The 24,643-nt window shown below is 27.4% G+C and overlaps 1 protein-coding gene across 1 annotated transcript in view; it reads right to left on the bottom strand.

Annotated features, from left to right (window-relative positions):
- The window catches only part of LOC100200929 (chitinase domain-containing protein 1), a 56,276-nt gene extending 32,279 nt beyond the window's left edge, over window positions 1-23,997 (bottom strand). The window contains exons 1-5 of the mRNA XM_065804258.1: window positions 23,775-23,997; window positions 22,855-23,001; window positions 12,176-12,513; window positions 11,665-11,757; window positions 1,205-1,303 (exon numbers count right to left, since the gene is read on the bottom strand). Coding sequence (XP_065660330.1) covers window positions 1,205-1,303; window positions 11,665-11,757; window positions 12,176-12,513; window positions 22,855-23,001; window positions 23,775-23,915 — 818 coding nt within the window. The 5' untranslated portion in view covers window positions 23,916-23,997. The remainder of the gene's footprint in view (window positions 1-1,204; window positions 1,304-11,664; window positions 11,758-12,175; window positions 12,514-22,854; window positions 23,002-23,774) is intronic.
- Between the last annotated feature and the right edge of the window lie 646 nt (window positions 23,998-24,643).

Genomic DNA, 24,643 nt, shown 5'->3' with positions numbered 1-24,643 from the left:
ATAAAAAATATCAAGAAATACAAAAACCATTAACCGTTAATTAAGTGTAAAAATCTGACAATATACAAGAAGTTTGGAAGTATAAAAATCTACTTCGCTGAAGTAGTTTCATGAGTGTGATACTAATTCAAACATTTTTAGACGAAAGAATTACGTAAAAAATAAAAAAAGATATAAAAAATAAAAAACTTTTTATGAGCATCGTCTTCAGCAATTTTCATGATCGCGCTCGCCGACGTTATCTCGAGCGCACATAATCACGCTCAATGAAAACATATTCTAATTTTACGAGCGCGATATAACACGCTTGACGATTTTCTTCATCACAAGCCCTGTATATATATATAGATATGTATATATATATATATATATATATATATATATATATATATATATATATATATATATATATATATATATATATATTTTAAACAACTTTAAAAAGTATTCTACACAATAGAGTGCTCAATGTTCTTAAAAGAACAGAGCAATTATATATTAGTAGAAAATCACTTAACTAAATATATATATATATATATATATATATATATATATATATATATATATATATATATATATATATATATATATATATATATATATATATTATAACAAGGCACAATTTACACAAATCAATGTTTCCACGCCAGTAGGCTCAGTGTTATTATCTTATATTTTTATCTTTAGGTATAAATATATTTATAAAGACAATTTTGTAGCTTAAACAGTTAATTCAGTGAAAATCATGGCTAAGATTCATTAGATGGTTTAAAAAATGCTATTCGCCATGTATGGTGTACAGAAATTACATCAGGACTATGTGAAAATCTTGCCAAATCCATGCCCAAACGAATTAGTGCTGTGTTAAAAAACAAAAGATATCCTACCAAATATTAATAGTACATCTGTTTAAAATGATTATACAATGTAATAAAAATAATTGAACTTGTTTTTGGTGAAAATATAATATTTTTGGAAGTATTATTGTTTTTGGAAGTAATTATGAAAAGTAATTATGATGTTGCAAGACTTTTTGCATTTGTGTACACATTGCAAACATTGATTTGTGTAAAATTGTGCCTTGTTGCAAGACTTTTTGCCAGCACTGTTTTTATATATATATATATATATATCTATATATATATATATATATATATATATATATATATATATATATATATATGTTTATTTAAATATAACTTACTTTCCATAGTTAGGGTAGTCATATGTCATCATACTAAAACTATCAACCATGGGAACAATCATATCAAAGTCTTCTTTAGTAAACATCCCAGGCGTGTCTCTAATAGACAAATTTATTAAAATTTCAAATAAATAAAACTAAAACAATTATAATTTGGATAATAATTACAATATAAAACAATAAAAACTTAATAAACATTTTTCATCACAAGTTTTGTATGTATGTATTTCTAACATATACATACATTATTGTATATATTTACATGTACATTAATACATGTACATTATATAAACATTTATATTTAAAATATTGATCAAAACTATTTAAATATTAGTGAAAAATGTGCCAAGAGTAATTTATTTAAACTTAAAAATTTTTGAGTAGTTTTTAATGGCTAGCAGAATGTTGCTAAAGATTTTCAGACCAGTAAATAGAATAAATCCTGTCTAATATTCGATTTTTAATTTTTCATTATCTGGTAATTGTAACTTTTTATTGTTTTTAGTATATAATATTGTAACTTATTATGTATTTTTTGTTTATTATTTGTTTAATCTAACAATTGCATTCATCTTCATCTTCTGTCAATACAGATATTATAACGGTTTGACTATCACTTATTTGATTAGATTTCTGTTTGAGTCATGCCATCCTAATTAATAATTTGCATACTACAAAGCCATACCAACAATAGTTTGGGTGGTGAAATTCTCCCAGAAATATTCCCTAAGATGCAAATTATATGAACCAGGAAAACAAGATAAAGGAGGCAAATTCCAAAGAACTGATGTTCGAGGAAAAAAACTAGACAAATAAAAATTTTTGGAGCACTTAATCACAGTTACAGTAAAACAAGGTTAGCAAAAACCCAGGTTTTTTTTAAAAAAGCCAGCCCAGTGGGTTTTTTCGGTATTTATTGGGTAAATTTGGGTTTTTTTGGGTTTGATTTTGATTTTGATCTGAAAAAACAAAAAAAAAATTTTTTAATGGTATTGAAAATTAGTTTAATTTTCTACTTAAACTTTATTTAAAATATATTTTATATAATGATATATTTCATAACTTAATAATGATATATTTCATAACAAAAAATTTTCAACTATTTAAAAAAAGATTTTTATATATAATTTAAGACTGTAAAAGAAAAATTTCACATTAAATCTATATGTATTGATTTATTTTAAATTTAAAAGTATTATTTTATATAATTAAATATGTCAATGAGAAATGGGAAAAAGAAGGCTGGAGAACGGAATGAGGAAAGAAAGCTGAAGAAATGGGAAAAAGAGAGCTGGGGAATGGGAGGAAATAACTGAAGTTTTAATTAAACTTCAAATTTGAAATTGAAATTCAAATGAACAAACTTGTGTTTCTACGCAGCAACCTTGTTTATTAAGATTCTATTAAGGAGTTAAAGAGTTGAGAGAGGGTTGTAACCACAATAAGGTAGCCTCCTCTACTGTATTATCAGGCCACTACTACTCATTCAAATTCACCTTGGAAGGTTAATAACATAAAAGATAAAAAAATATCTCAATCTATAAAAATATTTTAAGAAAAATCGTGATAATGTATTTTTAAATAATTCAACTATTAGTAAACCTGCTCTGAGAGCTGTTATTGTTGGTTATAATACTTAATAATAATAGTTAATAATTAATTTAGTTAATAATATTATAGTTATAATGTTGATTATAATAATTCATAAAACTATTAAATATCTTTAAAAAAACCCAATAAAACCATGAAGGGTTTTATAGGGGTTTTTTAAGCGGGTTTTATTGGACAGGTTTTTTAATGCCAACCCTGCAGTAAAAGGATGAGACTTAATTGAATGATGAGTAACATCAAGAATGAATTTTAGTAGATGGCACAAGAGACGCTAGCTCTTTAGAGCAGTGCCCATTATAGTATTTGTAGAAAAGAGAAAGAGAAGCAACATTACAACAATGTGATAATCGTTGGAGATTGGCTGCAAGAAAAAGTTTAACTATGTTTACAATACATTTTTGTACCTTGTTTATGAGAAAGGGCATCATTGGAATTTCCCCCCCCCCCCCCCAGATATGACAACAGTATTCCATACAAAGACAGATTTGAGATTTATAGAGATAAAGAATAAAATCCAGAGTAAGAAAGTGATGAGCATGACAAAGAGATGCAACCTTGGCAGATGCTAATTTTGCAATCAATTTGATGTATGGTTTCCAAGAAAGATTAGAAGTAAGAGTTAATCTTCATCTAGAAGATGAAGAGTAGATGACTCATTGAATACATAACCATTTATAAATATAGGAAGATCTACATTATTGCAACAACGATTACATAGATTATCCTGATCATAGTTAAAAAATCCGGAAAAAATAAAATAAAAATATTTTAAAAACATTTCTGGAAAAATCCGGGATTTAAAATGCTTTTTGTGTATTTAATAATACCTCATGTGCTTGAAAAGAAAATTTTTGGCAGGCATTCTTCTATAAAAAAGAAAAGTAATTTTAATACTTACTTAAAATAGAGTTTATAAATTAAACTAGATTTTTAGGTGAAACAGTCAAAATAAGTGATCTCTAAGTTCTGAGTGTTTACAAATCTTAAATAATCCTTAAAAAATAAGTTTCATATTATTTAAACCTTCCAAAAAAAAAGTATTTATCAACACATTAGCAAAAAACTTTTTAATAAATAATTTTTAACACCATTTCTTTTTCTAGAAGACAAGTTCTATTTTGGATCTTTTTTGAAAATTTTTAACAATTTTTTTAAAAATAAATACTGGTGTGATAAACACTTTTGTAGTTAATAAACGACATCAAACAAAAAAGCTCTTTCAAATAATTTAACTCGAGTTATAAATGTTATGTTTAGGTTTTTCTTTTTGCTATTAATTTTTATGTAGACCTTTTATATATAACCATTTATAAAATATAATAACCAAATAATAAATATCACAATAAGTAAACACTTTAAAAGTCTAACTTATATTTGATTTATTTTAAAAACAAAATTAATATAAGTGCTAACATAAGTACATATAAAGATAATATTAAATAAATATATATAAATAAATAAATATAAATATAAGTAAATTAAAGATGAAATAGTCATAAAAAATTAAATATCTTATATTTAATTTTTTATGACTAATTAACCAGATATTTTACAATGAAAAATATTAAGTTTATATTACCCTATATAAGTGAATAAAAAAAAGCAATTGCTATTACTCAGCATTTTTTTTAGCAACTGCTCAGCTTTATGTAAATTAAATTTTCAGGGATTTTGCAAAATATGTTATTCACATAAAGCTGAGCAATTACTCCAATTTGTCTCTGCATTTGGGAATCCCTGTAATAATAAATAAATGCGTAAAATAAGAAAAAAATATTGGTACAAATAATGCCTTACCTAAGTAAAATATAGCATAAAGTAATTGATTAACAATACTTTTACTGTTTTAATTATTTGATGACAAAAAAAAATAATTTTAACTTCTATTTCCAGAAAAGTATTTAAATATCAGAAAAAAATAAAAATTTATAGAAATATCTGGAATTCCAGAAATATCCAGAAAAAGATGATCCCTGCGATTAGCTGAAAAAAACTGAGTTTTATCTGAGTTAAAGTTCACCAAACTTAAAAATACGCAAACAATGCAATTTAATTTTAAATGATATAAAGTCATTCCTTAAGAATAGATTTTTTTTTCAGAATATTTATAAAAAATAACAAACATTCTAATAACAAACATTCCAGTAACGAACATTCAAATAACGAACATACCAATAACAAACATTCCAATAACAAATGTTCCAATAATGATTTTCAGATCCTAGTTATCATAAAAATTTTGAAATTTTTTATAAAAAAACATCAAACTTTAAGCAAAAAAGCCCTAAAACTGTACACATAGATGAACCAATAAAAAAAATATATATTTCTTTTCAAATTTTGCACAGCTAATCTTGCTTATATTATCTAGTTTCTGAAGCAAAATGAAGTTGATCGCAATAGTTGAAAAGTAAATTTTTGAAATTTTCTATGAAATTTACTTTTCAGAGGGTTAACATGAAAAAATCATGAACAATGAGTAATAACACTGTGACTTAAGCACCTTATGTCTTAATTTTAGTTAAGCCTCCAGATCTAAGTGATTACTGCAAATGCTGAATATTTCAGTACCATATCTTAAACCAATCTGGAAATATCTTGTTCCATGTTAAGATAAATAGTAAAAATGATAAATTGAGAAAACAGTATTTTAAAAATAAAAAAACAAAAAACAGTCTAAAAACCTCCAAAAGCATACAATTTTTTAGCTTCAATTCTTGTTCTTTATCAAGCCAGCCTTTAGATCGTATTTTCTTATTAAAAGTTTTTTCTATATTACTAACACAAAGACTGTCATTTTTTAATGAATTGGTAACAGTCTTTCTACTTATTGGTTTATTTACATATTCAAAAACACATTTGAGACCAGATGTTTTTTTGTTAAACTCAATATAGCTTAATTTACTCCAATTTTTAGGGTAAATTTCTTCATAAACATATTTTGGGCAACCTAGTTCAAATTAAATTACTGATCCCTTTATTGCAATGTTGTGTTTCTTCATGAATACTCTTTTTCGATAATTTTTCATAGCTTAAATTGTTGAAATCACATATAGTATAATATCACTGACACATATAAGTAGATTAACTCTTGGTTTATAGTTGTAAATTCCGTGGACACCTTCTGATTTTTTATATGAAAAAGATGGACATTTGATTTTCAAACAGTGTGAAAATCCTATTCTCCTTGAATCGCCGATTTGTATGGTTACTCCATTTTTTCAATCTGGGCAGCTACCAACTTGCATCAAAATTTCTTTGAGAATAGGAAAATATGTAATCAAATTAAAATCATCTGAACAGTTTTTCATTCAGTTTAAATTTGCTAAACTTCTTAGTACTGCATAATTTTTTTAGTTAAGTTAATTTTACTATTTCAATATCATTTGCTTTTTTGAAATTATTCCCAGAGAATGTTCTCTTAACTTATCTCATACAATTTATCTTATTTCCCATTACTTTTTTATTAGCTAAAATTAAACAGTTAAAGAATCAAAATCCATAATCAACTTCATTAATAAATATACATATTAAGTTTTAACACTTATTTATCTCTAGAGATGAATAAGTGTTCTTAAAAGAATAAGTGCTCTTAAATGAATAAGTGCTCTCTAAGTGTTATATAGCTCTAAAGAGCTGTATAACACTAAAAGTAAAAAAGCTTATTTTAATCTATGGTGTAGAACAGAGTTGAACGAAGTAGAACAGAGTTGGCTCTCATACTTAATACTCATACTCATACTAGGCTTATACTCATACTTAAACTCAAGTTTTTGAAAAGTATACAAAAATTAGTCTAAAACAAGAGAGAAAAGTGTAGTGCTAAGGTCAGCTGCTATGTGAAATATATTCAACCACCTTGCTAAAATCTTAAATTAAACTTTTTGTGTTTATTATACTAAAAAACAGATTTCAGAAATGAATTCAGTGGTTAGTAGATAACTCAAAACAATCTAAACTGAAAATTTGAAAAATATCAACTTTATTTCATGGTAAACCACCTTAAATTTGAATAAATATAGTTCTATATTTGTATATAAAGTACAAGTAAGCAATATTGATAAAGTTCACCATTATACTGCCTGATATAATGTGAATTGGTTCAAAGTGGATTCAATTTTAAAAATTTAAGGCAAAATCTTTTATCAGACAGCCCTATTGTTGTATTTTTAATTAGCCGTACATCACTTTGAAGTAATAAAATACTAAAAAGGCAGATGCAACAATAGGCCAAACATTTTAACCAAACCTATGACTTTGTGAATAGATCTTAGCTAAGAAAAAATGTGATAGTAAGTGATAAAATTCAAGTGATAAAATTCATTCTCTCAAAAGTATATCAGTGAAATTGAGAAAGAGACAGAGGAATTTTTCCGAATCTAAGGTTCTTGAGCAAAGAATTAAAAACTATTATTTTTATTTTATGTTTGGTTAATAGAAAGAACTAAAAATAGAAAGTACTAAAATTTTTGTAGAATGTCAAAGATATTGTACAACAACATGTGTCAAATAGAATGCTAACTTATGAAGCACATTCTGTTAAATAGGGTGCAACTACTTTAGAACTAAAACTAAAACTGAATTTAATTTAACTTTGAAGGAATCACTTAAAGTGTGTCTAAGTCAAAGCATAGGTCAAGTACTGAATATCTTTGGTTACATCTTAACTAGAGACCACAATCACACTGCAGCATTTTACTCTATACAAAAAAAATAATAATTATATTACATTAGCTTAAGCATCAATTTCTTCTCAAACAAAATTGATAAAATTTTAATAAAAATAATTCTAAAAGTTTGGAGAAACGTTCATTTTATTTTTATGAAATTAAGTCCAAAAGTTTGGGGAAACCTCGACTAGGGATGGCAATCCTGGCACCCAGGATCCCAAAATCCCAGGAGTTTGTACAAATTGTTCACCCCAAAATCTCAGGATTAGTCTCTGAAATTTTCCAGTATTTCAAGATCGTCAAAAAAAAGTACAAGTTAATAAAGTTTAAGTTTATAATTGTAGTTAAGTAATTTGAATATCGTTTTTAGTAGCTGTTTAGTTGTGTAACTGTTTATTCTCTTTGCAATGTTTTCCTTTTAAAACTCTCTCTCTTTCTGTATTTTATTAAAAATAAAAACTCAAAACATTACAGCTTGTCTGCAAAATATGTATGATCAAACAATATTATATATAAAATATAATATTATACAATATATATATATATATATATATATATATATATATATATATATATATATATATATATATATATATATATATATATATATATATATATATATATATATATATATATATATATATATATACACAATATATATATATATACATATATATATATATATATATATATATATATATATATATATATATATATATATATATATATATATATATATATATATATATTTACAGTACTGTGCAAAAGAAAGTAGCACCTAAGAAATTTTTTTAAAAATGTACATTTAAATATGTAAGTAAATAATACTGAGTTTTTATTAAATTAAACTAAGATATTGTTTTAAATAAAGCTATATTTATTTATTCTAGTTAATGATTTTGTTAATAATATAATTTCAGTACTAATAAAATGCCTAAGATATCAATAAATGACAGAAATCGCATCATTGTTATACATAAAGAGGGCTTTAGTCAAGTTAAAATAGCCAAACATGTGAATTGTTTGTGAGCCTCAGTTAAAAAAATAGTTCAAAAATATAACAAATCTGGTGATGTAGTGGATAAAAAGAAATCTGGTTGTCGCAAGAAGTTAAGCCTATGTGATGAACAGTTTTTAAAAATAACAGCGCTACGAAATCGAAAGAAAGTAAGCGCAGAACTTGTTCAAGATCTTAAAAGAGATAGTGGAACTTTAGTATATGCATCTACTGTGCAACAATCTTTAATAAAATCTGGATTAAAAGGCTGTGTAGCTATTAAAAAACCTTTACTACACAAAGGTAATAAAGAAAAAAGATTAAAGTTCGCCAGAGAGCACAAAGAGTGGCAGAAAAATCAATGGGACAAGGTATTGTTTACAGACAAATCTAAATTTCAAATATTTGGGACAAATAGACATCAGTATGTTAGACGAAGAAAGGGAGAGGCATTGAAGGAGCCATGGCTAGCATCAACTATCAAACATGGTGGAAGGAATATTCAAGTTTGGGGGAGTATTTCAATAAAAGGGGTAGGAGATATTGTTAGAATAACAGAAAAGCTTACAGGTAAAAAATATAAAAAACATTTTACATAATCATACTGTGGCTTCTGGACAACAACTGATCGGGGATTATTTTATCCTACAATAGGATAACAACCCCAAAAATTACTTGCAAATTAGTTAAAAAATTATTTGTCAAATCTGGAAAAAGAGGGAGGGCTTCAAACCATGCCTTGGTCTCCTCAGAGCCCTGATTTGAATACAATCGAACATGCTTGGGACTACTTAGACAGAAAGAAGATGGAAAGGTTGCTAAAGAATATAAATGAGCTTTGGAATGTTCTAAAAGAAGAGTGGTATAATATCCCCATCACATTTATTGAAAATCTAAATAACGGGTGATGCGAAAGTTATCGGACAAAATAAAAACGTCAATAACTTATTTATAATTAAAAAAACAAACTACTGTTATATTTTTTTTAAATAAAGAGTTTATCTTTTAATAAAAATATATTATTTTTTACATGAAAAAACACCACCATCTGCAATTGATCTCAATTTTGCTCTGACGCCTTTCATATGCGACTGTAAAAAGTTTAAATCAATTTCTTGTAGTTTTAGTTTAATGCGATCAATCAAAACTTGCTCTGTTGAAGCTTGCCAATCTCCCTCGTGAACTGTCTGTGCCAAATGTCTCCAAAAATTTTCAATCTGTCGTGCTTGAGGCATATTTCGGTGATTGGATTCTTTATCAACGTAATAGACATATTGGTCCATCCAATTTAGAGAATCTTTAGAATAATGAGAACTTGCTAAATCTGGCCAAAATAAATAGTTAAAGTCTCCATGATACTTGTGAATAATTAGAAGAAGTCGTTTTTCTAAACATTCATTAATATAGATTGATGAATTGATCGCTACAGCCTTGGAAGTGCGAAACAATGGCTCGGATATACCACGGTCAGATATGGCTACCCACATTAATTATTTTTTCGGAAATTTCTTTTTACCTATAAAACGAACACATTCTGGGCATGTCTTTTTGTTGTATGTGTAGTATCCAGAATTTCCAGGCATGTTGTCCCCTGCAAAACAAAAGTAATTTTCGTCATTGATGACTAGAAGCGATTTTGTGTTATAGAGTTGGTTAACTAGTTTCCTGCTTCTTTTCTTTGCCTTTATTTGTTGTTCTATAGTGTATTTTGGAGTCTTTTCACGTTTTCTATATTTAATATTCATTTTTTTTAACTGACGACCAATTGTCGATTGATTTACACCGTATTTAATACCTATTTTTCTCTGACTGACCCCTTTTCGATTGTTGACAAGTCTTTCTTTTCTCTAGTCCAGGATGTCGGACGACCAGGGTGCTTTCTATTAGAAAATGATTGAACAGTTTCAAGTCTTTTTAGGTTATCATATATTGTACTTCGAGCAAATCCTTCTTTTTCAAAATGATTTGTGATTTTTTTTTTTTTTATATAAGGTTTATTTACAAAAAACATTTTTAGTTGCTTTTGAAAAAATTCTCATTCAGCTGCATTTAACCTCATTTTAAATAATTGTGTTTCAAATAATAAAGTTTATATTTTATAGAACGTTTATGCCTACGCATAAAACCACAAAAACTAATTATTATGCTCAAATAATGAAATTAGGATTTGTCCAATAACTTCCACATCACCTGTTAAAAGTATAAATAAAAGACTCCAAGATTTTTTGTAAATAAAGGTGATTACACAAAATATTAATTAAGTCTTTATGTATAGTTATAAATTTAAATGTTTTTAATAAAACTTGTATTATATTACACAATTTAATAAAAAATGTTTGTACCTATATTTTTGTTTTAATTTAATTTTGTTTGACATTTTATCTTGAATATATTAATATTCAAATGTGTGATTTATGAAAATGTGTGATTTACAAAAGTTTTTTTAACATCAATTTAGTTAATAAAGTATAAATTTAGTTATCAAAAAACAGAAGGTTTATTAAATTACAAATTTTTTTTACCATCTGTTTAATTAATAGTCATGCATATTTATGTTTTTTTTATTGTTATTTTTATTTATACTGTTACCATTTTAAGGTACTGTTTAATAATTCAAAATACTTAGGTTTATTAATTTTTTAAAGTCTTAGATAAGTTTTAATACAAAATTAAGTTAAAACACAATTTGAATATTTTTAGAGGTTCATTAATGTATTAAATATTTTAGTTGTATTATCATTAAATTAATCATTATTAAGTGATCGATGAGTGGTTAAAAAGTATTGCGTTTTTTTCTATTTAATCCTGGGATTTCCTGGGGTCAAATTTCTCAACCCCGGGATTGAAAATCTCTAGGGTTTTTAGCTATCCCTCGACTGTCCTTGGGGAGGCTGAGAAGGCCACTTTAGTTTTGCAATTTCAGTTCCTAAAACCTTCTCTTAACTGTTTAACTCCAAAACACAAACGAATTTGAACTCAAATAAAACTCTGTTGGTTACTAACAATAATTATGACAATATATTGTTGTTACTTCCATATTTACACTATATTTACACTACTTTACATCTTTCCAGATTATTCTTTTTTACAGTGACTAGTGATCTTCAGATCCTTATAAGTAAATCCTTTAAAGCACAACTAAAAATAAATATCTGGAAAACATAAAATTACTTTTGACTTACATAGCAGCCATTGGTGGGGGAATGACAAGTATTAGCTTGTGTTGCCGCATCATCATTGCCTCACTGAGTTCTTTTATAATACCAATGACTAAACTAAAAAGAAAAAGAAAAGGTTGCTTAAAATAATGCACTAGACAGGAAAATAACAATTATCTAAAAAAGCAAATGCAAAGGTGGAAAAAAGAATAAAATAAAAAAATAAAGATAAGTAAGTTGCAAGAACTGCTCGGAAACCACCATAATAGTAGTATAATAACCAACATTAGCATAATATAAAAGCATCAAACCATAAGTATAACAACCTGCAAACCCTGGAAATATAGATTGAAAATTTTTTGTCCTACATAGTTATTTAACTCAGATATAAAATAAAACTATTATAAAGGTTAACTAATAACTTGACTTAGCTAGTTAAGAAAATCATGAGAAACAAGATAAAGTATGAGATAAAAGTGAGTGAGATAAAATATATCTGATGAGATAAAAGATACTTAATGAGATAAATACTTACTTCTTATAGTGAGCAAATTGGCTCCATATTTCCAACACAATTCCATCAAAGTCATGAAGCTCAATAAAATCAACAATTTTTGAAACAAGCAAATGAAGATTTTCTTCTTTGCTAAATAAAGCTTGAAGATCTGAGACAGACCACTCTTCAAATAACATCCTTGGTAATACTTTTGACAGACCTCCACTTTTTACATCTTTAATCCAATTATTATCTATATCATGTGCCCCTGTAATAAAATATTTACCAGGAGAAGAAGTTCTGATTTGCAACCAAACAGGAGATACGTGAGTGAACTTTGGAAACATTTTTGCTACATCGTAGCCATGACTGTTCCACTAAATAAGAGATTAATAAGGTATAATATAAATAAAATACTTTATTTTATAAATAACTTTAACAAAAGTTATAATTTACAGTTATTATTTTTAACATATATGAATTAAATTTGTATTTAATAAATTTTTAAAAATTTTAAAAATACTTATTTTACATATAAAAAATTATTTCCTTAAAACAATATTATAAATATTCTACGATTTTTGAAATCTAAATAATAATTTAATAACAAGTTAGGGTTGAAATTTTTTTAGTAAAATGATGTCAGTAAATTTCAGGAAATCTTGATTTTCTAATGATTGTCAAAAATAAGTGAAACATTTATTCTACAAAATTGTAAATAAATACAGCTTTTTGTATTTTCATTTAGTTGAATTATATTAACAATTTACGACTTTTAAATAATTAAAAAAAAATCAATACACATAACACTGGTAGAGCAGTTAAGAGACACAGACTTTAGATCCAAAGAATTCAAATCCTGATTTTGGCATATAAGTGCCATTGAAGAGGAAGGCTACATAAGCTTACCTCATTACTTTTTTAACACTACTTAAAAACAATATTATTTGGTTGCCTTGGAGATTGCATTAAATCAGTAAAAAAAAATAATAATAAACAAATGTCCAAAACAAAAACATGACTTCTTATTAGTCGATGGGTTTACAAATCTAACAAGCAAAACAAAATTTTTTCATTTATATAAAAAAAAGATGTATTATAGCGTAATCAACTTATTTCTCAGCGCAGCAACCTTGTTCATCAAGGTTCATTTTTCAGAGTTATAGAGTTGAGAGAGGGTTGAAACTACAACAAAAAGTACCCTCCTCAACTGTAGTGGCCTTCATGGCCTTGGGGAGGTGAATTGAAATAAGTTAAAAAAAACTTAGCAGTTTATCTCTTGTACATTATCTTGCACATGCAACTCTTGTACATTGTAAGTACACTCAGTAAACTCTTGTACATTATCTTGCACAAGAAAACAGATTTTTGCAATTATTTGTTTGTAAACATTTGTGGTAAATTAGATAAACTTGATTTCCCACCAATGTTAACAAAATTTTTGTCAGCAGGTATGAAACTGTACCACATTGTAAATATGAATAATGCAAAATTATGAAGGTTCAATTAAACCTTCATATTCATTATTCAGCAACTATGAGGTGAACTCCAGGGATTATATTTTTAGGAAATATCCGGGGAAAAAAACTGAAATATACATGTATTTATGTAACTAGGGGCTTGGTGAAATATACATGTATTTATGTATTTATATTGAAATATACATGTATTTATGTAACTTTAGGGGCTTGGTGATAAGACAGAACTTGTCTTCTTCTTGCCCCAGCCATGTATTTATATATTTGTATTGCATAAACTTGTAAACGAAATACATAATAATAATAATAATAATAATAATAACTAAAGGTAGGGTTAAGTAAAATTGACAACTTTTATTTCTCATGATTAAGATGCTAAAAAAATCATACAGAATGTTATCATTAAGAAAAACAATTATTTATGTATTTGTATTTCAGTTAAAATATTTTTTTAGAAAAATGTTATTATTCAAAATGGCAGCAAATCAGCAACAAGTGCATGATGCAATTTTACACCCTCAGGTGAAAATCCTAATTTGCCTCTCAAATCGATTGGATGATTATAAAAGCACTGTGATTAGAATTTTAAATAAGTATTTGACGCTTAATACAATAAATAGAGATCCTGAAAGTGCCAAATCTATGTTAAACTTCTACAATGCCAATAGTATCGATTTCATACCTAGAACAGACAACCCTGCAAATTGTCCTGAACATAAGTTTATTGAGCAATATTGAGCGATTTTTAAAACCAAACTATGCAAGAAGTTTAGGCAAGCAAAATAAACTGACTGAGGAAGAAGTGGGATAAAACCACCAAAGAGTATGAATAGTGCAAACCTAGTGCAAAATCTTATGACTCCCATCAAGAGAAAAATTAGAAAATTTTGAAGAAATTTTATTCTTTAATCATTTTTGTTCTATATTTAATAAGTGTTCAATAAAAAAATCAACTTTGTAACTCATTCCAATCTTTTTTAATTCAAGATATAAATAGTGTCAGTTTTACTTAACCCAACCTTTAAGAATATTTAATTTATTTGAAAAGAAAATTTTCAAAGACTTAAATAAGGACAGGCTCAACAGAGCATACATACATCAACCGAGGGTTTAGGTTTTGGCAAGCATTCTAATAAAGCGTAACAATATAATCAAATGTAAATTATTGCATACATATAAAAAAAATAATCTTAAATTTTGAGGGAATTTAGTTTTTTTTCAAAAGCTAATACTTGTCATTTCACAAAGAGAGATCAGCATTTTATGCATAATTGACAACAGATGTTTTTTATGTGAAACTACAATTTTATAAAAGGTTAAAGGATTGAGCTTTTTGGTACCCCAGAGATTACAAAAATGAAGGCAAATGTTGTCCATTAAGGATGACTTTAATACTGCGATTAAAGAGAAATGATTTATAAACTTTTCAATATGGTACTTACACTTTTCTACTTGGTAGTTGATTACTCGACTTTATGACTAATTTTGCAGACTATTCTTATCAGCTAGTTGATTTTTGTCTTGTCTCAGACTCACATTTGTGCTTAGTCTTTCTTTGTTCTCCTTTAGCTGATTCAGAACATACTATGATTTCATTAAAACTTATGCCTTGCACCTTTTCTTCTTCATCAAAGTCAAGCCTTATTCTACGCCATGGTTTCTACTCTATGCCATGGTTTCTGTCTACGCCATGGTTTTTTCTTTTTTGTGCACCTGTTATTTCTAATTTTAATCTTAAAAAATTAATTCAAAGAAAATAATTAATTAAAAATATTAATCATATTACTTAAGAACAAACATCAATTTATTATTGCAAGAAATCAATGCAAAAAAAAGTATTGTCAAAGCTAACATTCCATGGGTCCAAAGATGTGGAGCCTGGAGTCTCAGGAGCCCATAACAATTTTGGGACTCCTTTTTTTTAGTAATTAATGTGCTTAAAAAAGAAATGGTCTTGTTATAAAACACTGCATTTAACCAGAAAGTTTCTCCTTCTTTACCAATTGAGTGTCAGTTCAGAATTTGTCTATAATTTTGCGCTATAAAGTTAAACTAAAGAGCTAGGCGATTGGTAAAAAACGTACTACCTCAACAAAATCTTTTGAGCAACAATTCCTTTCATGGAAGAACTTACTTATAATTTTAATACATTTTCTAAATTTTTTTTGATAAAATTCAAAATATTAGAAAAAATAGCATATTATGAAATTTTGTTTTAACAACATGATCAGTTTATAACTAATCATGATAACGATTTTGCAGATTGTTATACAAATAATTAATTTTTTGAAGAGTATATAACAGAAAGCAAATAACTTACATGTTTATAATAAATTGCAACAACAACATTCCTTCTTTATATTCATATTTGCTATTTATGTGCTTGCGACAATCTTGACCAGGAATGGCCACTATGCATCAATACGATCTGCAGACATTTTCATCAAACAAATAAAATTGGATTGGATTTATGTATGCTTTAAGTGTCTTGATGGTGTCTTTAAGATGTCTTGTCAATACTTATTTAGAAAACACCCGGAACTCTTCATAAAGTTAGAAAAAGAAAAATTAGAAAAAAAGAAGCAAAAATATATAGCCATCAATGGCAGCACTTCACAACAATCCATATTAAAGGGTTTTGTAACGTAGAAAACTATTTTTTCACATAGCAAAGAGTTTCTATAAGTCTTAAACCAGCTGGTTCGGTTGAAAGTCTTTTATTCCAGGTTCAAATTATTTTTATTTATTATCTATTATTTAATTTCAAAAAAAATGATAGCTGCATAAGATTTTAAAAACTTAAAAATTAGTATTTTTTTGCCATTTTTTAATAAACATTTATTACTTTAGAAACAATTTGTAAAGGCATTTGATTGCAAACATATTTAAAAGAATTGCAGTTGAATAGGTTGCTTTTCATTTTGGATTTAAAATAAATAAAGAAAATATAATAATTCAAAATATCGATCTTGCTAAGAAGCATCGCGAACAAATCAAAATTAAAATATTGAAAATGTTAATTTATTTTAAAGTCTACAACAAGGTATATGCGCCACTACCTTGGTATAAATGTGCAATACTCAAACAATGATGAAATTGTTGTGATCAATCATGGCACCATTGGTACAAAGAAAACAAAATCGCAGAATACAATAACCTTTAATAATCAAATTTAATAAAATAACTTTTGAAATTATTAAGATAAGTTTGGAATCAAAAAAACTAACATTTTAGGCCTCAGTGTCAACAATGCAGCAGTGAGTAACATATATTTTAAAATTTGTCCATATTCTTTTTAAATGAAAATTGTAAATTAAACAATTAAAATTAAAATGTTTTGTGTGTAATGTTTTCAGAGAATGAAATCATTAAAAAATTAACTGATTTGATATTTGTTAAAATGTGATTAAAATCTTTTAGATATTGAAAGGCACAGAACATATATTGAATAATACTAACAATTGAAACCATATTTGATTTATTTAGGAGAATATAAAGTTGGTACGATACTTTGGCATCAGCGCTATTGAGGAAATTGACAATGACAAAGTCGATTTTCCAGTAGAAACGGTGAAGATGGTCATCATAGTTGCTTTACTAAGTCATGACGATATGTTTTTTTTACAAACAAATAAGTTTTTTATTTGAATATTTTTTGATGATATAGATATTGCAATAATTTTTTTTTGTAACCTTATGTGCGTAACTAATAAAACTAAAAATTTAAATCTTTTTATAATTTTATTATTATATGGTTATGATTAATCTGAAAAAAAAGTGCACAAAATACACATCTATCTTAAATAAAATTTCTCTTTGGAGTTCTATTATTCTCATTAATTCTCACTATCCAGGGAAAGCAGAACAAATTAACTTTCAGTAAGCAGCCGCGGCGCAGTGGTACCACATAATAAAAACCACATGTTTGATTTTAAAAAAAAAACATTTATATTCGGGAGTGGGAGTCAATGGATTCCATGATTTTTGAGTTCGGAGTCCGGAGTTCCAGGGTCCCAAAAAACCAATGTAACTCCACATCTCTGCATGGATCTGATATAATTAGTTTTCCCAAAAATAAAGCTTAACTATTTGTAAAGAACTTTTCCTCTAATTCATTCTTTGAATCTGATGACTCCTCTTGTTGGCCAAAAGAAACGAATCAACTCACTGTTAGACATCAAAAGCCTGCTTCCATTGCACAGTGGGCCAGTAGGTGGACAAAATGAGAAAAATTTTAGTTGTCTAATCTTGAAAACCTATTTAATTTTAGTATCTACATATATTAGGAGAAATCTATTGATAATTTATTTATATTAAATCCCTTAGTTACCAGGACTCTAAGCATTTGAATATTGAGATAAAAAAAAAAAAAATTATAAATAAGTAATTAACGGTGACATCAACGTTGTGTTATATTTCAATTACATCTACGTTTTTGAAACAAAAAATTAGTACATGTTATTCTAGAGTATTTAGAGATAAGAAAAACCAATGTGTGAAATAAATTTGTCATAGCATGTTATCTCAGTTATACTTTGAAAATCACAAATTAAAAAAAAAAATTTCTTAAGAAACTTATTTTTTGCCGCACAATAACTAATAATTACCACAATTTGCCATGTGTTGTCTTATATTTATTTGAGCTATATGATGCTTCAATCGAGTTTTAATTGATTGCTCGTCCCCTTAAATCCCCGTTCAGATTTTATGTATGTTTTAACTTGGTTGCTATGGTACTAAATTTTGCATAGCAACAACTCATTTTTACATTAACGTTGTTTTAACAGTATTTTACTTGCGCTAAATACACAATATTGGGGGTATGTATTAAAATGAGATTCAGAATTCTTATGAGGTTAACTTTTTTTGGTTACTATGGATACCTTACTTTGCATAACATAGCAACAACATATTTTCGGTAGTTGTTAGTAATTTAATTACTAACACTGACAGTAATTTAATTACTGTTAATTTTAATTACTAACACTTGTAGTAACTTAATTACTAACAAGTATTAGTAGTCCAGGCGGCATATATATTATAACATTTTACTTTTAAATACAAAATACTTGTTACAATAATTATTTAGATATGGTTTTGTTAAACTTAGGCATTCATAATTTTCTCCAAAAAAACAATCTTAGTATTTCAAAACAAAATATTACTGAAGATATATCAAAATTTATTCAGCCAAAATTTGCTGATTTTAAAGACGTTGATTTTAGACATGCTGTTCAACGATTTGTTTACTTGTATAAAAAAAAGTGGAAATCTGCAAACTATACTGTGAAAAATTTTGAAAAGAAGTTTGTGAACTGGCTTAATGAATATTTAATTGTCAGAAAAAAAGACAATGAACCAACTGCAAGTAGACGTGGTCGAAAACCAGTTGCATTTGATAATAGTTCTAATAAAACTAAAAAACGGCGTGTATCTTGTTTAATTGAATCTCATTCATCCAATGAATTATTTTTTGCTGCTAATAAAAAATTTAGAGATGAATCTGTTGTTATTGCTGCCAAGAATGTTTTAAATATATCAAATACAGATAAAGCAACTAAATATTCTGCAGACGAAGCACTGGCTTTAATAATTGATGCAAGTCTGACAAAAGCTTCCTATCAATTGATTAGAAGCGGAGCCTTGGAGAAAGAATATAACATCTACCCCGCTTACAATGATGTCAGAGATGCAAAATTGAAATGTTATCCTGCAAACATAACAGTGGAGAACTATTCAGCTTCAGTTCCTTTAAAAGATTTAATGACTCATACTTTGCAAAGAATCTGTGCAGCTCAGGATCCTGTGCTAAGGCACTTGATATTGAACGACAAAGCAATAAAAACAATGACACTAACGTGTAAGGCTGGTTTTGATGGTGCTACTGGCCAAAGCATTTATAAACAAGTTTTATCAGAACCCGACATTAACAGAGATTTAAAGCGTGAAGAATCATTATTTATTACTTGTCTTGTCCCATTGGATTTGACTGGATTTAACAACAGCAACGAAAAGGTGCCTATTTGGAGAAATCAAAAGTCGTCCTCCACATCCTATTGTAGACCCATAAGATTTGCATACAAAATGGAATCCAAGGAATCTGTGATTGAGGAAGATCAGTACATTAAAAGTGAGATAGAAAGCTTGGGTATGATTTTATTAGAGGTTTGCGGATCTTCTATTGAAGTGAATTGTATTATTGAACTTACAATGATTGATGGGAAGGTTCAAACAATATTATCTGAAAAAAATAACTCATACCAATGCTGTTCAGTGTGTGGTGTCTCTCCAAAAAATATGAATAGTCTTGATATCCTTAATATAGATTATACTAATAGAGAGTTCAAATATGGTCTTTCCAGTCTTCATGCATGGATTCGATTTTTTGAGATGTTATTGCACATTGCATATAAAAAAGAAACAAGAAAGTGGCAAGCAAGATCTAAAGAACACAAAGAAAAGGCATCTGTAGCTAAACAAAAGATTCAGACTGATTTTATGAACAAAATGGGACTTGTTGTTGATTTCCCTAAAAGTGGTGGTTCTGGAACAAGTAATGATGGCAATACCTCAAGGCGTGCTTTTGCAGCATATGAACAAACAGCTGAAATTCTGGGTATTGACCAAAACCTTATATTCATATTTTACATTATCATGGTAACGCTCTCTTCAGGATATGAAATAGATTGCTTAAAGTTCAAGGATTATTGTTTTGACACTTTTAGACTATATGTGTCCCTTTATCCATGGTATTACATGGCTCAATCAGTTCACAAAGTATTGATACATGGACATGACATAATTAAAAGCCTTACATTACCCATCGGACTTATGTCAGAGGAAGCTCAAGAGGCTAGAAATAAAGACTTTAAATCTTATCGCGAAAATTTCAGCCGAAAAACATCCAGAAAAGCAACAAATACTGATCTTATCAATAGACTCCTAGTTTCCAGTGATCCTGTTATTTCATCATTGCGTAAATCAACATCACACCAAACAAATCATAAAGCGTTTCCTTCAGATGTTTTACAATTACTTAAACAATCTTCAAACAATATTATTGTTTTATAATTTTTTGATGTAATTTAAAATTGATAACGTTTTCTTGCACTATTTTTTGCTTTTATTATTCCTAAAACATTATTTACCTAAATACTCAATTTTTATTCAATATAGGTGGGTCAAAAATCCGATAAGATATTCAAATATCAATTTACCACTTTGTAACTAAGGAAAGTATCCGGTAACTAAGCAATATAAGTATCCGTAACAACTAAATTTAAAAAATTATCACTTTTGTAAGAAGTGTGATCTCATATTGGTACTCATGCCAAATTTAGTGAATATAGCACTTATAAAATATCTGCAGATAACAAAAGTAGGTTGTTGCTAAGCAAAATAAAGGTATCCATAGCAACGAAATAAAAAAATATTACCTTCATAAAAAGCGCAGACATCATATTAGTACTCATACTAATTTTAGTGAATATAGCTCTAATATTAAATTAGTTATGAATTTTGTCCAGTAAAAGTGCATTCTGGCCCACTGTGCACTGTTAAAATATTTTTCTTAAATAAACTTCTCTTCAACTTCAGTTAACATTTATCGATATAACAAATGCTGAACTAAATCTTATTTTCATGCCTGCTGGAAAATAATCAAAACAAACCTGTTGTGTATCGCCTTTAATTATAACCCAATCAGTCAAATTACAATTACTAGCAAAGTCTTTGTATTTTTAATTAACAAATTCCTTATATTTTATTAGATTTAAGAATTTACTCTGCCAACCAAATTTTTATCCTCTCACTTTTCTATTGACTTGTTAACCATTATAACAGAAAAGCTTTAGTCAAAAAGTTAACCATAATAATAGAAAAGCTATAAGTCGAAAAGTTTTATTATATAAAAAGTGGTGAGGCAAGGATTATTGCTCTAGGCATATTAAAAGACTTTCAATAATGTCTGGAAAACATCTTTTGCTTCACTTGCATATGGTGTATTTGAAAGGTTTTTATAATTATTAAACCATTTTTTCTACCACAGTATTAAAGATGTCCTCGATAGACAACACTTCCCGTGTTGTATCTCTGGGATACAATAATTATGGTTTGGAACCTTATGGTATTTATGGAATATAATGATTTTCATATGGAACATTATGCACATCCTTGGTCCGGTGTTGTTTCTGATCCATATTAGGAAACTAAATCATCTATGTTATCTCTTAAGTAGCTCTATTTGCTGATAATAAAACATATTCCAGTCTTGACAAAAAATCTTTACTTTTTAATCACTTAAATTAGACAACTGATCCTGAATCTGGAATCTTTTTTATGACAGGCCTTGCAGTGGCGGGCGACCTTTAACCTAAACAAAACTGAATTGCTTAATGCTTATTATTGCAAAACTGTTGATACTTCTATATTGATAAAAAGCAACACTCTTACTGAGCCCTCTACTTTGGACTTTTCAAATTACCACTTCTTGTGAAAACCATATATTTTATCCTAAAGAAAGTTAGCATTTGCTAAGGTTGCTTCTCTTTACTGTGCTCATCATTTTCTTATTCCTGATTCCATTAAATCTTTTGTCCTTGTATGGAACAGTTATCATATTTTAGCTAGTTTTTCTAATGATATAGTTAATCATGGGGTAGTGGTGTAGTGGAAGAGAGCTCACTTCATAACAAAAAGCTCTGAGTTTGATCCCTACCACGTTCCTGGTAGTACAGCACTTAACTTATTCCCTAAGCTGCAGCCTTATTCGTCAAGGTTCATATTTCAGAGTCATAGAGAGAAAGTTGCATTTTAAGTTAAGTAGCCTCCTCAACTGTAGTGGCCTTCTTGACCTTGAGATAGTGAATTAACATTTGAAAAAAAAATGACACTCTGTTCCTTTTTGGCCCAATAACTTCTCTGGTTTTTAAGCTTGAGCCAATGTTTTGTTATCACAACATATTTATATTTAGTTGTTTCCTGAACTTATACAATATTATACTTATACTTCCTTAACTTATACAATATACAGTCTTTAAGTCTGTTGTCCACAAATTTCTTAATTCTCTAATTTTTCTTCCTTTTAAGTATTCTCTACAAAGTAGAGAATACTTTGTTTTTTGTTAACCACCAACTTAATTAGTAATAATATAATTGTTATTACAGAAATAATTCAATAAATTAAATTGTCATTTAGAGTTTCTATAGAAACTTTGAAAAAAAGTTTAAATTAATACTTACTGGGGTCACATAACCAAGAACATCACCATCAAAAACTCTATGTGTTACAACATTGTAATATGTTTCATAGTATTTAATGATATCACTGTATTTGACATTGGTAGTAATAAGATTGAGAGCTTGAACACTATCAACAGATGGTCCTTTCTAAAAAACAAATTAAAGTATTGAAACTATTAATTTTTTTTAATTTTTAATTTAGTTTTTTAAAGGAAACGATGTTTTATAGAAACAAAAGAAACAAAAAAAAATTTCACTAAAGCGAAACGAAGCTTTTGATGGTAAGAAGTAATAAAACACATTTGTATGGAACTTTCCATATATATAAAAAAGAGATGGAATATTTAATGGAATGTTGACTCTTTTTAACATTCATACAGAATTTTTAAGCTCTCAGCATTTATTTATTCTCAAGGTTGAAGTTTATTTATTCTCAAAGTTTTATTTATTCTCAACGTTTTATATAGAAAAAACACTGTTTTTTGAAAGAGTACGTGTGGAAATGGCAATTATACTCTTTCTTCAACTTAAAACAAACATTTATGTTTCCTTGAAGACTTGTTACTTGGATTTGCATAACGAAATTAAAATATAATGCTTTTTTCTCTTTTCGTACCGTTTGTTTTGATTTTTGCGCTAGATTTTATATGTTTTTTCATTTTATTTTGGTGCCATTACACAACAAATTTTCATTACTTAATGAAGAGGCGTTTTGTCATAAAAAAAATAGTCAATTTGTTCAGCACAAAAAAATGCAATAACTTCGAATCCACTTAACTTCTAAAGTTGAAAGTCCTCCTATTTTTTAATTTTTTTTTTTAGCTCTATACGATCATGTTATTAATTATGTCGACAAAATCAAAATCCAGTGGAATAGCTAATTACAGAATACATAACATTATATATAATATACATCATACCAATGAAGATATACTCTTGCAAGAATCTTTACTGCATGTATCCTTTTCTTTTTTTTCTCTTTTTACTAGAGTGCATTCACAAATTAAAATGTTAACTAAACAAAATTTTATAAATAAAACTAACGATTTATTAGTGCACATGTTTTAAAAAAATTCAAGTTTGTGCTAAAATAAACGAATTCGTTTAGAAGCCGTGAGTCTGCACAATTCTCGAACATAAAATAACATCACACTTACCAATCAAATTACTTACCGCTAAACCGTACGAGCTACCAAGAATGATGAAGACCCGATAAACGGCAGCTTCCAGTAGAAACGTATTTGATACATCACAGATAATTAGTGCAAGATCTTTGTTTCCATTTGTACACGGGTGTTAAAAACGGCTAGTAAAAATAAAATACCGTGTCTAAAACAAATTATAAAAAATAATTTCGACATATTTCGGATTATCCAGAGCCGGCCTTACAACAATCGAGGTCCGGTGCAAAAATATTTTTTAGGCCCTTTTTTGAGTTCAAGGTCGTTATAGCGGAAAACGTTAAAGCGACAAAGTTACTGGTGTCTATCAGCAAAATTTAACAATCAAAAAAAATCTTAATAAAAACGAAATTTTAATATATTCTAATATACTTAAAGTAGTAAAATTAATAATATAAAATTGTTGATAAAATTTTTATTTAAATTAATTATAAAAAGTTAATTAAATGCAACGTTTTAAAACAAAAATAAAAACCAGGCTATACTATTGAAAAAAAAAGAACAAAGGAAAAATTTAGCGAACGCTACCTTTTTTGCAAAACATACTTGTAATATAAACCTCTGGGTGCACAGAATCTATTTTTTTAATTTGTTTTTTATTTTGTATT

The sequence above is a fragment of the Hydra vulgaris genome, chromosome 08 (assembly GCF_038396675.1).
Source record: "Hydra vulgaris chromosome 08, alternate assembly HydraT2T_AEP".
NCBI lineage: Eukaryota > Metazoa > Cnidaria > Hydrozoa > Anthoathecata > Hydridae > Hydra > Hydra vulgaris.
The sequence above is the reverse complement of the archived record's forward strand: the minus strand, read 5'-3'. Positions and strand labels throughout refer to the sequence as shown.